This window comes from Canis lupus, chromosome 34, assembly GCF_011100685.1.
Source record: "Canis lupus familiaris isolate Mischka breed German Shepherd chromosome 34, alternate assembly UU_Cfam_GSD_1.0, whole genome shotgun sequence".
NCBI lineage: Eukaryota > Metazoa > Chordata > Mammalia > Carnivora > Canidae > Canis > Canis lupus.
This window is the reverse complement of record NC_049255.1, coordinates 18,045,513-18,061,331: the sequence shown is the minus strand read 5'-3', so window position 1 is coordinate 18,061,331 and position 15,819 is coordinate 18,045,513. Positions and strand designations below refer to the sequence as shown.

Sequence of the window (15,819 nt, the reverse complement as noted above, 5' to 3'; positions counted from 1 at the left end):
GCCAGTAGAGGGGAGGGATGAGATGGGCAGAGGGAGGGAGAAAGAATTTTATGCAGATTCCATGCTAAGCATGGAGCCCATTATGGGGCTTGATCTCATGACCCCAAGATCCTGACCTGACCCGAAATGAAGAGCCAGATGCTTAACTGAGCCACCCTGCCCTCTCCTGAGTGTGTTGCTTTGGTTAAATTATCATGTGAGTCTCCGCTTTATCTGTAAAAGAGGCTTGAGACTATGTCATGTAACTGCAACCAGCATTCAATTGGATCTCAGCCACTTCCCCAAATTTTGACCTCCTTTTACACTTCCATCAAGGAGCAGTTGCCTGTGTAACCAGGTATTGGGAGGAGTTCTATAATAAAAGCTAAACTCACATTTTGGGGCCCTTTGCCATGTACCTGCATACAGTGCTAAATGTTAACATATTGTCTCATTTAGTCTTGAATCTTAGAGAAGTGACTTGCTCAGGATCCTAGCTAGCAAGTGGCAGGATCTATCTTCTATTAAGAATCAATGTATTGGGCAGCCCTGGTGGCGCAGCGGTTTAGCGCCGCCTGCAGCCCAGGGCATGATCCTGGAGACCTAGGATCGAGTCCCATGTCGGGCTCTCTGTGTGGTGCCTGCTTCTCCCTCTGCCTGTGTTTCTGCCTCTCTCTCTATGAATAAATAAAATAAAATCTTAAAAAAAAAAAATGAATCAATGTATTTGGGCAGCCTGGGTGGCTCAGCGGTGTAGTGTCACCTTCAGCCCAGGGTGTGATCCTGGAGACCCAGGATCGAGTCTCATGTCAGGCTCCCTGCATGGAGCCTGCTTCTCCCTCTGTTTCTGCCTCTCTCTCTGTGTCTCTCATGAATAAATAAAAAAAATTTTTTTAAAGAGGAATCAATGTATTTGCTTCTAGTTTATACATCTATCTCCTGTGGGCTTGGTCAGTGTAAACCAGTCCACTAGCATCTGAGGCTGAAAGAAGCATCTTAGCCTATAAGGCGGAAACGGAGGCTCTGTGGACATGACCTCCTGTGGTTGTTGGCTCCATGATGTCCAAAGTCCCAGGGCCAAGGCCTATAAAGGTGCCTAGTCCCTGCCAGAGGAGAACCTGGCTGGTTGGGCTGTTCTGAATGGAGCACTAGTAAGGTGGCCACAATCAGGGTCCTTGACTTTAAACTCATAAAGCTGAGTTGTGGCCCCAAGGGCTCTAAATGTCCTTCATGACTGATAGAGTTAGCCAGGCAGCTGGTCCGCAGAACTTAAACAGAGGCATTTATTGTTAGAAAGGGCAAACCTTACACTTGAATGGGTTTTAACATAAACACACCCAAAGGGAGATGCCGCCCCCTCCCCAGGGCAGCTTGCAGTCACCCTGCAGTGACCCTGCAGCCGGGCCCACCGCTGTCTTCTTCAGCAGCAGCGAGAATGGAGTCCCTCCAGGTCACCCAGCAGCTTGAGAGGAGGGGGTATAACACATGCCTGGATTCTATCTCTTCTCTGAGCTTCAGGGAAACTGGGAAAGGCCCCAAGGGGCAAAGCAGATTTTCTTAAAAAGCTGGATGGAAGTATGGGACATTCCTTTGCTTAATAAGTACAACAAAATCAACTGGTCTGGTGAACTGATGCTGCAGCAACATCTTGGGACAGACAGGGAGTCTCCCAGGGGATGATGGACCTGGAGAAAGGCCCGGGCACGGAATCCACCTCAGCGCCTCAGCTCAGAAGGGGGCAGGCAGCGCGGCCAAGCCGGTTAGAGAGGTGGTCCCTCCGTGGTTGCATGATGATCGCCTTTATCTCTAGTGTCAGGCCCCAGAGAGGCCTCAGTCCTCAGTCACAGGTGGGGGAATGAGCTGCAGCTGGAAATTCTCATTCTGGAAGATGCTGCTGAAAGCAGAGCCACTCTGGGAGCCACTGAATGGCCTGTAGCTCTCACTGCTGCGATTCTGGGAGAGTTCTGTGAGGAGAGCCAGCTGCAAAAGAAGGGACACACGTCAACCAAGGTGTGTGGGGGCAGAGACCGTCGGGTGAGCTTGGGAGGCGGTGTGGCACGGAGGTGGAGGATCCTCAATTCCTCTGCTTCAAATACCCAAGGGACGGGCTACACTGCAGGGAGAGGATGAACCTGGGTTTGGGTCCCAGGTCTGCACCTCACAAACAAGGAATGCAACTTTGGGCAAGTTCATTTCATTTCCGGGGCCCAAGCTATTTTAATGCTGCTGTGACTGGACCGGGTACACCACAGCCGGACCCCATGCTCTGAGTGCTTCCTTGTCCCACACTCTCCCTCCTGGTGAGCTCCCCTCTGGGCAAATGACCCTGAGTTATGTTCACTGGCTCTGACCGGTCTTTTGTAGCCTGGATGGCCCTAAGCAGCCAGCGGCCACTCCAGCTGAGAAGTGAGCCATCAACCACCGCAGGGCCACCCTGTCCGGGTCAGGCTCCGGACCCGAAGTCCACAGGTACTTCTCGCAGCCCAGGATAACTGTAAGGAGTGCCTTTCTGGGAGCAGGCGCCATGGAGGCCTTTCCATGTGAACCATTTCCCATCTGCCACAAGAACAAATCCCTGGGCCCTATGTCCCTGAGCGGCGTAGAATCCACTTCTGCTCAGCCAGCTGCCTGTGGTTCTGTCTTCCCTGGACTTACCTTGCCTGTCACCCGTTCTCCATTCGCTTACCCTGCCAGGAACTCTGCCTTCGGGCCCATCTAGCCATTAAGGGGTCCTTTCTCCACCCAGGCAACAGCACAAGGGGCACATGAATCCAGTTGTCACTTCTGTCGAAAACTTACTACCAGTGACCGTGGTAACTGGAAAGACGGCCAAAGGGCCTGCAAGGTCAAAGAGCCAATTCATCTGAAGTAGTTCGGCCCCAGTGAGTCCAGGACCCAGGGCACAGCACTGGTTCCGAGCTCCGCCTGCAAGTTACTTGGCTGGCTAAGGACACGCAGCAGGGCCATGTGCTCACGTCGCCCCGTCAGGGACTCGCACTGCGGGTTGGGCAGGTTAGAGACATGTCCCCTGGTCTGCTTGAGCCCCATCTTGTGCCACCTCTCATCCTCTGGAGCCCTCTCAGCTGCCCATCAGCCCGTGAAGTTCTCCCTAAGGACAATTCTGTACAAGGCTAGGGACGGAACAGGCAACAGATGTTACATAAACTCAAAGTTCTTTCACGTTCAGACCCTGTGAGATAGAAAGATCGACCACAAAAATATTTTGTTTCCTAAGAGAAGGTATTTCTGTGTTCTACTTGTGTAACTTGGTGACCTTGAAATCAAGGAGTCCTGAATAATGACTCAATAGCTTGAAGGAGAACTTTCTTAGAAGCTTGAAAGCTCCTGGGGCAGAACCTGGCTGAGGCTGAGAGGGGATGGAGGTGATGCCATTTCAATAAAGCCACTGGCCCACATTCAGGAGACCCCTGAGAAGTTTCCTGGAATAAAAACCATCTCTCAAAGGGGAAGACCATTTTCCCTCAGTTACCCAGCAGGTAACTGCATGAAAAAGGAGAAGAAGGGAGTCAGACAGAGAAGCAGACCCTCAAATAGCAGACAGTCATGCAAGCTCAAAATGAGCTCAGAGAACCACTCTGGCCCAGCCGGAAGTCAGGCAGGACTCGAGGAGGGAGAAGGGGGCAGTGCGGACTCTACCTTCAGGGGATAGAGATCCAGGAGAGTGCTTTAACAAGGGGGTAGCAAGACAGTGGGGGTTGGAGCAAGTACACAGGCAGCTGCGTGAAGCAGGGACACTAGGCCTACCGTGGCCTCTCTAAGTGACCGTCCAGAGGGAAAGGGGACAAACCCACAGGATGCAGAGAGATGCCTGTGGGATCGCCCTAGTGAGCAGAGGGGAGCCGAAGGGCGTGGTTCCAGGGCTGCCGGCAGCTGTCCCACTCTGTGCTCCTCTACGGTTCTGTGCAGGTACCAATCGTTTCAGCCCATGGCCCCTTGGAATAAAGACCCGTTTCTCCAGGCTCCAGTAGTTGGGTGTGGCCATGTGTCTAAGTTCTGGATGGAAGTGGTCACACAACTTCTAGGAACAGTCTTTAAATAAAGAGCTTATCTCCCCTCCTCCTTGTCCTCCACTTGCCGGCCAGCCTGCAGACTGGGGGGTGAAGCCGGAGCCGCCACGTTAAAGCAGCGAGTGTGAGCCTGTGTTAAGGTTGGCAGAAGAGAGAAGGCTGGAGAGAGGCTCGTGGAAGGTGCCCCGTGCTGCCGCGTTTCCATTAACCACTGTCATTCAGCATGTGTCCTTCCCGGCCCAAGCACGTTCAACCAGCACAGATGTCCCGCGGGGTCCGAGGCTTATGGCAATGGGACAGTCATTAGTATAAACAAAGGCCTCCAGGCAGGAGCACAGATGCAGACACCCTCCTGTGTCCTGAGCAAGTAAGGGCCGCACGTCTGACCACTTGCTCTGTATCCCCTGCTAAATCCCGAGTGCTCCCGGGGGCCACGGCCTTAACTAGGGCTCCACACTGAGGAGGCTGCAGTGAGGACCGGAGGACCCTGCCCTTCCCAAACAGTCATGATAAATAGGGAAATAAAAATGTAAACCACCACATCAACATTACCCGGGAACTTCCTCGGTAGAGACGGCAGAGCTGATCAAATGCTTGGATTTGCTGTGGATCCAGAACGGGTTCTGAGGCTGCCTGGAAATCAGAAACGACAAGGTGAACACCACCCGCAGGCAGCCTCTGAACTTGGCCAACACTGAAATAGAACACGGTCTCCTTCATGCCTTTCAGAGGAAATCCATCTACCAGCAGTTACTGAGAGAGACCTTACTGAACATTAATTAGAAATGGGCACCTTCTGAAGTCCCTTGGGGCCAGGTTGACCTGTTTATGGACCTTCCCCACTGTGGCTTAAGTTTTCTTACTTACAAGATCCCTCAGGGCTTCTGGACCCCCTTTTGCCTTTACCGTGCAGAAGAGTTTAGCTCCGTCCAGGCCTGCATTCCCGTATCTATTACTGAAGATGGTGGGCAAAGATGCCCCTTCTTTGTGGCGGTTGGGGAGGGTGTATTTTAACACAAAATCATGTCCTTTTCCCTGTCTCATTATAAAGCTGGTGGCCACCTAGAGGGTTGCAAAGCTAGTCTACTGCTTTTTGGAAGAGGTGAAGTCTAACATTTCTATACTTGTCTTGCTTTGTTCCACCTGTTACTGTGGCAGACATGCTGATACTGTGGTTCTGTTCTACTCTTGGTGGATCTGGTCCAACACTCTAACCTAGAGAAAAGAAACGGACCCTGGGGGAGGCAGCGTAGGCTTCAGAACACCAGTTCTGACACTAACTTGCTATGTGACCTTAGGTAAGACACTTTTCCGAGCTTCGACTTCCTCATTCATTAGAGAAGATAATGCTTCCCCTATGGGGTCACTGAAAATTAAATTAGATGAGATACATATTTAGAATGTCTTTAAAGTGCCTGGCACCTGGCGAGGGCTGAGTATATGCTAGTTTTTATTATTACAATTTCAAGATACCCTTAAATGTTGATTTCAGGTGTTTTTATGCTTATATGTAAGACTAGTGAGAAGAGATCTTAAAAAAAAAAGAGAGAGATCTTTGTTCTGTATTTATTATAAAGCTCTCGGCGTGAGTAATAGCATTACTAAATACACACTGAGTGTATCTGCAAAGGAGGATTTCAGGGGTGACTGGTCTGGGTGCTGAGAGGGTGCCACTCTATAAGGAAGGTATGGTCATGTCCATTTTTGCCCCCTAAGAAAAGATCCTGAACTTTAAAAAAAAAAAAAAAAAAAGAAAAGAAAAGAAAAGAAAGCACTACACAAAGGTTCTGAAAAGTAATCTGTCTTCCAGGAAGGCTTTACTTCTTTTCCTGAGTTTTTACTATCCTTAGGGGAAAAAACGTACCAAGAGCTCAGAGAGAACGGAAACAAGCACTACCCTTGAAATCATCACACTAGCCTAGTGGGGAGCTACTTCACCACTTCACCTCCTAACGGGGCAGAAAGGGTCTCCTTTCAGGTCCAGGAGACAGCTATCAGAAAGGAGGCTCGTATCTCATGGTCTCTGGAGCTCCACTAACCTGGGTAATGCCTCAGTTCTCCTGGACGCCCTCAGTGATGTGGGAACGGCCAAGGACAAGATGGCTCAGGGGAAATCCTGAGGGGGCGGTACGATCCAAAACAGCTAGAAAAGTGAAGAGTGGACCCACAGAGGTGCTGCTTTTCATTCCATTCCATGTCTCTGGGTCTGCCAGACACATGGAGAGATCATTCTCTAACCTGAGAATGTTTAAACTTGCCCTGACACTTTTTGAAAAACACTTTTATTCTGTAATTTGGTAGGAAAAACGATTCTTGGAGATTAAGTGTGTAGAGTATCACACTTACGACAGATACTAAAAGACACAGGGCAGATCCAAGCTCTAGATGATCTGAAAGTCTGAGAAACACCCAGCTCAAACAAAGCAAAACAAAAAAATATAATTACCTTTGAGAGACTTAACAAAAAACATGGTCCTGCTAGCTGATTTCCCAAATCCCTTTAGTATTACTGGCATAAACTGGGCAGCAGGGCAGGTTAGGGAAAAGGGTGATACTTGTCTTTCATTGGCCATTCGAAACCTCAGCTGTGGGGCTTGCCATTACAACAGTCCATACGAAAGGGACCAGTCACCCCAAGGTCTGCTCTGCTTATTCCCTGGTTCCTTTGTGATAAGGTTTAACAAAGAAGGTCCAAACAGAAAAAAGTCAGTAGCAGTCTCGGTAAGGTGTTGGAGGATGGGGATTATGGTGAAGGGCAAGGCAGGTTAATTCAACAGAAGGTTTAAATGCCAAGTTAGCATATGATAAAGCAGCAAGAGCCAAAAAAGGTCTCTCCTTATAGAGGTACTTTTATAAAACAGACCGTGGCCTTAAAGGGACATTAGAAGAAAAAAAAATGTCGTGAAATCTCATGAAATATACTACTATACTTCTTACAAAAATGTGGATAGTACAGGCCACTTAATGGTGATCCACTGAAGAAATTCCCATCACACCTTGCTGAGAAAAGCTGTACTGGACACAAACCTGTTACTAATTGTATTTTCTTTTTTGTTTTCATCACTAGGGAGCTCAGGGCTAAATGGTTAGCTACACAGAACTAGCAACTGCTTAGGACCTGGTGGCAAACATCTTTGTATGCAATTATAACCCAGTTTTATATTATTATTATTATTTGGACATAAAGTTTTCTTCACTTATTTATTTCATCCTACTGGATTGTATTTTGGAAGCCAACTCAACTCATTTTGGAAAGTGAAGGTCAGGTCATCAAGAGAAAATGCCAGTGCTAAAAACAGAATCACGCTTTCACCCCCAGGAAACACTATGTGGCAGATGAGTCTATTCTAGGCAGAGAATAAACAGCTCTCACCCCTGGGAGTTTGCTCGCTGATGCTTAAGTGCAGACTCAAATGATGGTCCAACTTGTGTTCTCTGATCCAGTACTTCTCAGATTTTAATGAGCATAAGAATCACTGGGAGAACTTGTTAAAATGCAGAGTCTGGTTAGCAGGTCTGGGGTGGGGTCTGAGGTGCTGGGTTTGTAACATGCTCCCAGGCAATGCTGAGAATGCTAGTCCGCGGGCCACCCTTTGAGCAGCCAGGTGCTAATCTTTTTTTTTTTTTTTTTTAATTTATTTTTAATGACTGAAAGAAATCTAAAACTGCAGCTTCTGGAAGAACTACTTATTCTTGCCAGTCTTGTACCTCTCCTCGAACTTGACCTTGGCCTCTCGTCGGGCCTTGCATTTAAGAGCAGGGTCTCTGAAAACATCCTTGTTGACGACAGTTTTGTCCAAAGGGATATCCACAGAGTACCTTGTGGGCATGAGGTGATTGTAGTTATAAACTTTCACAAAAGACTTGATCTTTGACCTCTTGGCGATTTTCTTCTTGCCCATGGCAGCTGTCACTTTTCGGGGATAGCGGTCAATTCCAGCCACCAAAGCATGGCTGTAGGGACGGTCTGAGGTGCCATCATCAATGACATAATGACCACTTTGCGTCCGGAGTAGCGTCCGGCCAGGACCAGCACCACCTTCCCAGGTTTCATGAACTTGCCCATCTCGACACCAGCCACTCGAGCCTCGCCAGGTGCTAATCTGTATTGCTAGAACAGCTCAGGATGGCCAGAGACTTCTGTCCTGAGTCCTGTGGTAACATTGTATTTTACCTCTTACTAATTCAACTGTACCAAATCAACCACTCCATTAGCATTTCTTTTTTTCCTAAGGCACCTACAGATTAGGGATGTTCGTTTTCAACACTTACTAGGTTCACATGCATCTTGGATATATGATAAGAAAATTTAATAAGGATATTTCTGCCATATGGTTTGTTTTGAATCTTATGGAATTGCAAAGTACTACACCCATTTTACTAAATTAGGGAGTAAGATTGTGTAAATTGAGAGTCCCAGACAGGGCCTTGACCTTATAAACCCTAGTCCCCCTCTGCTAAGAGAACAAATAGGTAAGCACAGAGACACACACACAGACCTATAATTTCCAACAACATGGTCTGTCCAGAGATGTATGTAGACATGGCTTGTCGGGGTCTTACTCTTCCTTTAGGCCCTTCAACTCCTCAGAAATGCCACAAAAAGGGGTTTCCAATGACAGCATCCTTCAGATATTGACAAATATGGCTGTTCCATGGGTGTGAAGTAACTGAGGATTACAGGTCCTATAGTACCGTGCAAGCCATCATCCTGGGCAACCAGACTCAACTAAGGAGCAGCTGCTGGAGCTGCCCTGGAATCCTCTGGAAGCAAAATCACCGTAGGTTGGAGATGCCCTATTCTTGGTGGGGCCATACTGTCTCTGTGGTAAAGACAAGTCATTTGAGGCAAAACGGATGAGCTATTTGTAGACATGCCTAGGACCTAGTAGATGATCGCCTGTCTTAAAATCCTTTCTGGAATAAGACCGTATTTTTAAAAAAGAAGTATACAGAAAATGACTAATAAATCACTGAGGCAGGGGTTTCTGTATGCTATTTCCATGGTTCTACAGGCTCAAAAAATGGGGTGGGGAGATAATGAGGGGAGGGAGAGGCTTCTGCAAGTCAGCTTGTGCACAGGAGACCTGTTTAGCTGGTTTGTATCCTGCCCATGCAGGCTTCCCGCCCTATCTCCCCTAGGCCTCATGAGGTAAGATCCAGCTCTCTGGTTTAACATACATCTCTGGAGTCCCTACTATTATCAGGCCTGGGGTACAAAGATGAACAAGAGTTGTTTAATGTCCCAGGATCTGTGGGACATTAAAATCCCACAAAAAGATTTCACCTTCTTGAGTGCTGATAAGCAAAGCTTGAGAGGTTACTGAGATATGTAATAACTCTACTGCTTATTTGCCAGGGTAGGCCTTGTTTGCAATATGCTATCACACCATCTACATAAACCATCACAATATCCCTGATACTACCACATTTCTGAGCCTAGATTACACTCTTGCATATGAGACATGGAAGCCTCGGCTCTGGCACACTCTCCAGAATGCCTTCCCTGTGCACCCCAGTCCTGTTAACAGAGCAGCTTCCCCAGGGCCCGTGCTAGCCATTAGGGTGCATCCACTACAGTGGAATCCTCTGTGCATCTGTCTCCTCCGTTATATTCCCCATGCTCTACAGCCAACAAATGTTCAAAAATCAGTTGCAGAAGAATCACTTATTTTGGGGTGACTTGGAACTGTCCATTTTAGGTGTCTGAGCAGGCAAGCCACTTGGCTCTCCTGGCCCAGCGTGAAGTCACTGGCATTCATTCGTCTCCCTATTTTTAAGACTTGGACTTGTAAAGATTGTGATTTCTGGTGTGTTTGTCTTATATTTTGGTGAAATATCAATTTCATTTTATTTAATTCCCTTTAGGGAGAGGATTATTTTTAAATTGTCAAAAACATAAGTGCCACCTCTTTTAAGAAGATAGGAAAACTTACCAAGCAAGTGGGACTTGTAGTTAAAAGCCTCTTTCTACTGTTGCCCCAATACTTCCTAGCACAGACTCTGCCATCCGGCGTGACCTTGGCCTGTGGAAGGGAGGCCAGGCCTGCTCCCCAAGGGCCTGGGACACCTTCACACTAAAGCTGTCTGCCTAAGCCCAAACCTGGCATCGCCAGTTACTAGATTACATTCATAGGCAAGTTAGCTATTGTCTATGAGCTAGTTGGGTTTTTTGATAAGAGCTGTGCCCAGAAAGTGGCTGAGATTAGAAAGGTAATGCCTACAGCACATGGTAAAGGGCCAGGATGCTATAGGTCCTCATTTGGTGGTGTTTGCTGGAGGGGGCACAGGAGGTGGGGCGGGGGGGACGCTGTGGGCACCACATACACAGCCAGCCTGCATGCAACACCGGTCATGCATACCTAGTCCTCAACGCAGCTGCTGAAAGGGATAGGAAGGAGACCTCCCAGAGCAGTGAGGTCCACACTGGCACCCGCAGCAATGGAAGGGATGCTGAAGAGAGAGAATGGGGAATGGGGGAAGCTTCAAGAGAACCAGAGCTCCCCAGGGACAGGGCCTCCATCTCTCTTGCTCTCCGGCAGCCAGTGCTGCACCTGGCACAGAGCATGTGTGAAATACTTAATCAGATCTCAACTGGAGGCCGGGAGGGTTAGAGCAAGCAAGCAGATTTTCTCCCTGCTACAAGTTCACCAGAGCTTTCGCAAGCCCTCTAGACGCAGGAAGAATACGGGGCGCTCGCTCAGACTGACCCAGACCCCATCTGGATTCTGCAACAACTAGCTGAGGGGCTCTGGCCAACTTATATCGCTTCTCTCTGTTTCTGTCTTTCTCTGTAAACTCTACAGAACTATTGTGAGCTGGGACCTGGCGCCTATTTGATGTGTAGTAAGTGGCAGTGAAGACTGCCACTGGGTCATCTAGACTCCTTAGAGACGCGCCCCAGAAGAGAGAACAGTGGGCTGCACTCAGGAAGCCTGAGCTCTGACCCCAGCATAGCTCCCCACATCACCTGGGCAGGTCGCAGCACTCTCCCAAGTCTACGTTCTCATCTATGAAATGGCAGCGGCAGCGCCACCACGGGCCACTCTCGGCCACTCGGCAAAGACTTCCATGAGATAACTGGCATTTAGGGCATGAAGCTTTCAAGAAAGTAACATTTACTGAAGTTACTCGTTGCTTTTATTGTGCGATCGCATGCAAAGTAGGGCAACCAACTCCTGGCACTAGAGACTGCGTCACAAGGACCCTGACAGCCCTCGAGAGAAAGAAGAGCCAGGCTGAGATGCTGTACAGAGAGTTGCCAAATCAGTGTCAGGCACAAAATACAAGTGGGAGCAACGAGGTTTGAAGGCAATCGCAGGGGAGCAAACCAGAAACAAGGGGCGGCCGTCCCAGGTTCCCAGGCCAGCTGGGCCACCAGCAGAGACCCGAAGACAGGGACTTTCCGGCTGGAAGAGAAGGGGAAACACTGGATGCTGTCGGCCAGAGCACACTGTTTCCTTCCCATGAAGTCTGGTGATAAAGGCTGAACATCCGAGGGATAAACAGTGACAGCCCGGTGACCCTGTAGCCCGCAGCGTGAAAGGAACGCTGGTGGAAAACCAGGTCCTGATGCCGGAGGGGAGCTCCGGGGAGAGGGGCGCGAGCTACCTGGAGCGCCAGCACAGTCTCGGGCGCGCACAGGTGGCGGAAGGCGAGGGCTGGAAGTAAGAAAACCACCCAGGCTTTCGGGATCCACAGACTGAAAGCACAGCACGCTTTGCTACAGGGAAACCACTGTGACCCACTGCTGCCCGAGATGGGGTTCCCAGGAACAGGGACAACGATAATGCTGGGGATCCTGGATATGGAGGCTCCCACACCGGGCAGGGAGACAGGGCAGTCACGGCATCTCTCCAATAATGAGGTCCTGAAATAGAACCCCAACCTTTCTTTCCCTAATCATCTGCCCACACTAGCACATGAGCAGGCCAAACCGAGTTTGCCAGAGATGTGGGACACTTCCTATCATTCTGCAACATAATTACTGGTCTCCCCTGCTCCAGGAGCCTTCTGCGGGCATTTCCGCAACCTGCCCAGGGACACAGAGCTGGAGGTGGAGCAGGATGAGGAGAAGGAGAACCCATTTACCCCCTTTCTCCCTGTCTGCCACTGGCCTCACTTTTCAATCTTTCTGTCTGTTCCAGGCCTCAGACTTCTGCCATGCCACCACCTAAGCTGTCTCCAACTAGACATCCTTAGTATTTTGCCTAAAATGAAACCCTGGCTTCAGACATAAGAGTGAAGTGACACTTCCCTCCTCCCTGCAAGCAGAAAACACGTTTCTTAAAATTCCCATCCATGGAGGCACCCGGGTGGCTCAGTGGCTGAGCATCTGTCTTGGGCTCAGGGTGTGATCTGGGGGTCCTGGGACTGCTACAAGTCTCCCTGCAGGGAGCCTGCTTCTCCCTCTGCCTGTGTCTCTGCCTCTCTGTGTCTCTCACGAATAAATAAATAAAATCTTAAAAAAAAAAAAGCAAAACCACATTTTGCAGTTGCCTATATTTTTACAAGTCATTTTTTAGGCATAATGAGACTATTAGTTTTTGCCACCACAGGTCTTCCCCAGGTGGTCGCCTTTCAAAGCAGACTAGGCAGGGAGTAGCCAAGCATGGAGATGTAGAATATACAGGTATCAGAGACTTTAAACCCATCTGGGGACAATTATTTTTGTGAGGGAGCAAGATGGGTAGACAAGCCAAACAAAAATTATTGTGTTCCTTTACTTAGTGACACCGCGTGATGTGCTAACATTCTGGATGGTTCCAGCAAGGATCCTGGTGGGGCACTTGGGTACATGCACTCTCATCACACTGAGTAGTTCAGATGGTCTGTGGGAAGTCCATAACACCTTATACATCCATACCACACTGCGTTTGTCACCAGCGTGGGACCGTGGGCTATAGGATTAGATCTAACATCAGGAGCCACTGTGGGTCTTATAAGCTGTATTTTAACATCTCTGAACCTCAGTTTTCTCCTGTGTCAATTAGACACAGTAAAGGCTAATGCACACATTGGGTTAATGTGTGCATTAAACATGAAAGTAACTAGAATAAAGCCAGAGACCACTTTAATCCCCTTACAAGAGCCTCATGAGGTAGGGTATGCAGATATTTTCTCTGTTGTATGGATGAGATAAACTAATATCAAGGGTAGCAACACAACTAAATAGTGTCACTAGTTAGTGTCAGTGCCAAGTTCAGAATTTCTTCTGAGAAGGCAGAAAATGTGCACGAGCACCTAGTGTATGCACAAAACTATCTTCACATGGGATCACTGTTTGCTCTGTGTGAGGTCTCTCACTGAAGAACTTACCTGTTTTTTTAATTTTTAATTCCAGTATAGTAGCATACAGTGTTGTGCTAGTTTCAGGTGTACAACATAGTGATTCAGCAATTCTGTACATTATTCAGCGCTCATCATGATAACTGTATTCTTTAATCCACTTTACCTATTTTACCTATCCCCCACCCATAACCCCTCTGGTAACCATCAATTTCTCTGTATCTAAAAGTTTGGTTTTTTTGTCTCTTTTTTTTCTTTGTTCATTTGTTTTGTTTCTTAAATTTCACATATGAATGAAATATGATATTTGCCCTTCTCTCACTTATTTCACTTAGCATTATACCCTCTAAATCCATCCATGTTGCAAATGGTAATATTTCATTGTTTTTTTATGGCTAAATAATATTACTTACACACACACACACACACACACACACACATCTTCTTTATCCATTCATCTATCAGCAGATACCTGGGTTGCTTCCATAATTTGGCTATTGTAAATAATACTGTAGCAAACAGAGGGGTGCATATATCTTTCTGAATTAGTGTTTTCATATTCTTTGGGTAAATACCCAATAATGGAATTACTAAATCCTATGGTAGTTTTATTTTTAACTTTTTGAGGAACCTCCATGCTGTTTTCCACAGTGGCTACACCACTTTGCATTCTTACCCATAGTGCACAAGGGTTCCTTTCTCTCTACATCCTCACCAACACCTGTTGACTCTTGAGTTTTTTATTTTAGCCTTCTAACAGGTGTGAGGTGATATCTGATTGTGGTTTTGATTTGCATTTCCCTGATGATGACTGATATGGAGCACCTTTTCATGTCTGTTGGCCATGTGTATGTTGTCTTTGTAGAAATATCTGTCCATATGTTCTGCCCTTTTTTAAATTGAATTATTTGTTTTTTTGGTGTTGAGTTGTATACATTTTTAATATATTTTGGATGCTAACCCTTTATCTGATATGTCACTTGCAAATATCTTCCCCCATTCTGTAGGTTGTCTTTTAGTTTTATTATTTCTTTTGCTGTGCAGAAGCTTTTTATTTTGATGTCATCCCAATGGCTTATTTTTGCTTTTGTTTTACTTCCCTGAGGAGACATATCTAGGAAAATGTTGCTACAGCCAGTGTCAGAGAAATTACTGCCTGTGCTCTCTTCTAGGATTTTTATGGTTTCAGGTCTCACATTTAGGTTTTAATCCATTTTGAATTTGTTTTTGTATATAGTGAAAGACATGCTGCTGTCCGGTTTTCCTAACATAATTTGTTGAGGAGATTGTGTTTTCCCTGTTGCATATTCTTGCCTCTTTTGTCAAAGATTAGCTGACCATTTAATCATAGGTTTATTTCTGGGCTCTATTTTGCTCCACTGATCCTTGTATCTCTTTTTGTGCCAGTACTATACTATTTGATGACTACAGCTTTGTAGTATATCTTGAAATCTAGGTTGTGATACCTCCAGTTTTGTTCTTTTTTAAGATTGCTTTGGCTGTTGGGGGTCTTTTGTGGTTCCAGTTTTCTAAGAACATAGCTTTTGTCCTTAACATTGTCAGCTCTCACTGGGCTTCTTCAATAAAAAATACATTTTTAAGCATGACACTACTCATCATAGCTCATTTCATCAGCTGTTCTCTCTCCAGAGCCTTCCAGTGACACTTCACAGGCCTGATGGGAGGAGTTTTTTAACTAGAAAGCAGAATCATGAAGAATCTTAGAAAGAGATCAGAGGCCATCTGTGTTCCAGGAGCATGGCATAGGCACCTTGCCCCCCCAGCTAGTCCTACTCTGCTCCTGACAAAACCTTCTGTGTCCCTAAAAAGTGACTTTCTATCTGGTTTCCTCCAGACTAAAGCCAGGGCAAGGCACGTGAAAGAAACCTCTGGAACTAGACTGCCCAAGTCAGGTCTGGGTTCCACCGCCACTCAGAATGATCTTGGGCACAGCATTGTACCCCAGGACCTTAGTAGCTTGAACTATAAAATAAGAATAACAGAAGGAAGGCCCTCCGAGGGATTTTGTGATGACTGAATAAGGGAACACACACAGTGCTCGCAACAGGGGCTGGACAGCAGCGCTTGCTCACTCAGTAACTGAGCTGCTGCAGGAATGGTGGTTGTTAGTCCTTTCACATCTTAGCCTACTTAATCCAACATGTTCTTCCATGAAGTCACTGTGTTTCTTTTAATTATGGTATTAAAGGTCTTGGTATTGTTGTGGTCTTTTTAAAAAGATTTATTTATTTATTTATTTAGTTAGTTAGTTAGTTAGTTAGTTAGTTAGTTAGTTAGTTAATTTTTCATGAGATACACAGAGAGAGGCAGAGACATAGGCAGAGGAAGAAGCAGGTTCCCTGCCAGGACCCTGGGATCGTGCCCTGAGCTGAAGGCAGATGCTCAACTGCTGAGCCACCCAGGCGTCCCCAGAATGTGGTTTAAACTTTAAATAACTAATATCGTTTCTGGATCAAATGCATTAAAACCTGCCTATTATCTTGACAAGAATTATTATTATAAA

At 47.0% G+C, this 15,819-nt stretch overlaps 1 protein-coding gene and 1 pseudogene across 4 annotated transcripts in view; both read right to left on the bottom strand.

The window, feature by feature from the left end:
• Positions 1–1,238: 1,238 nt before the first annotated feature.
• VPS8 (VPS8 subunit of CORVET complex) overlaps positions 1,239–15,819 on the bottom strand; it is a 257,836-nt gene continuing 243,255 nt past the window's right edge. For 3 of the 4 annotated variants that reach the window (XM_038583601.1, XM_038583603.1, XM_038583607.1), the window contains 2 exons: positions 4,560–4,640; positions 1,810–1,959 (listed from right to left, as the gene is read on the bottom strand). In XM_038583601.1, the coding sequence (XP_038439529.1) occupies positions 1,810–1,959; positions 4,560–4,640 (231 nt within the window). Of the gene's footprint in view, positions 1,960–4,559; positions 4,641–15,819 lie in introns of all 4 variants that reach the window. The other variant, XM_038583602.1, reaches the window with a different exon arrangement.
• LOC100685109 lies at positions 7,652–8,088 on the bottom strand (annotated as a pseudogene).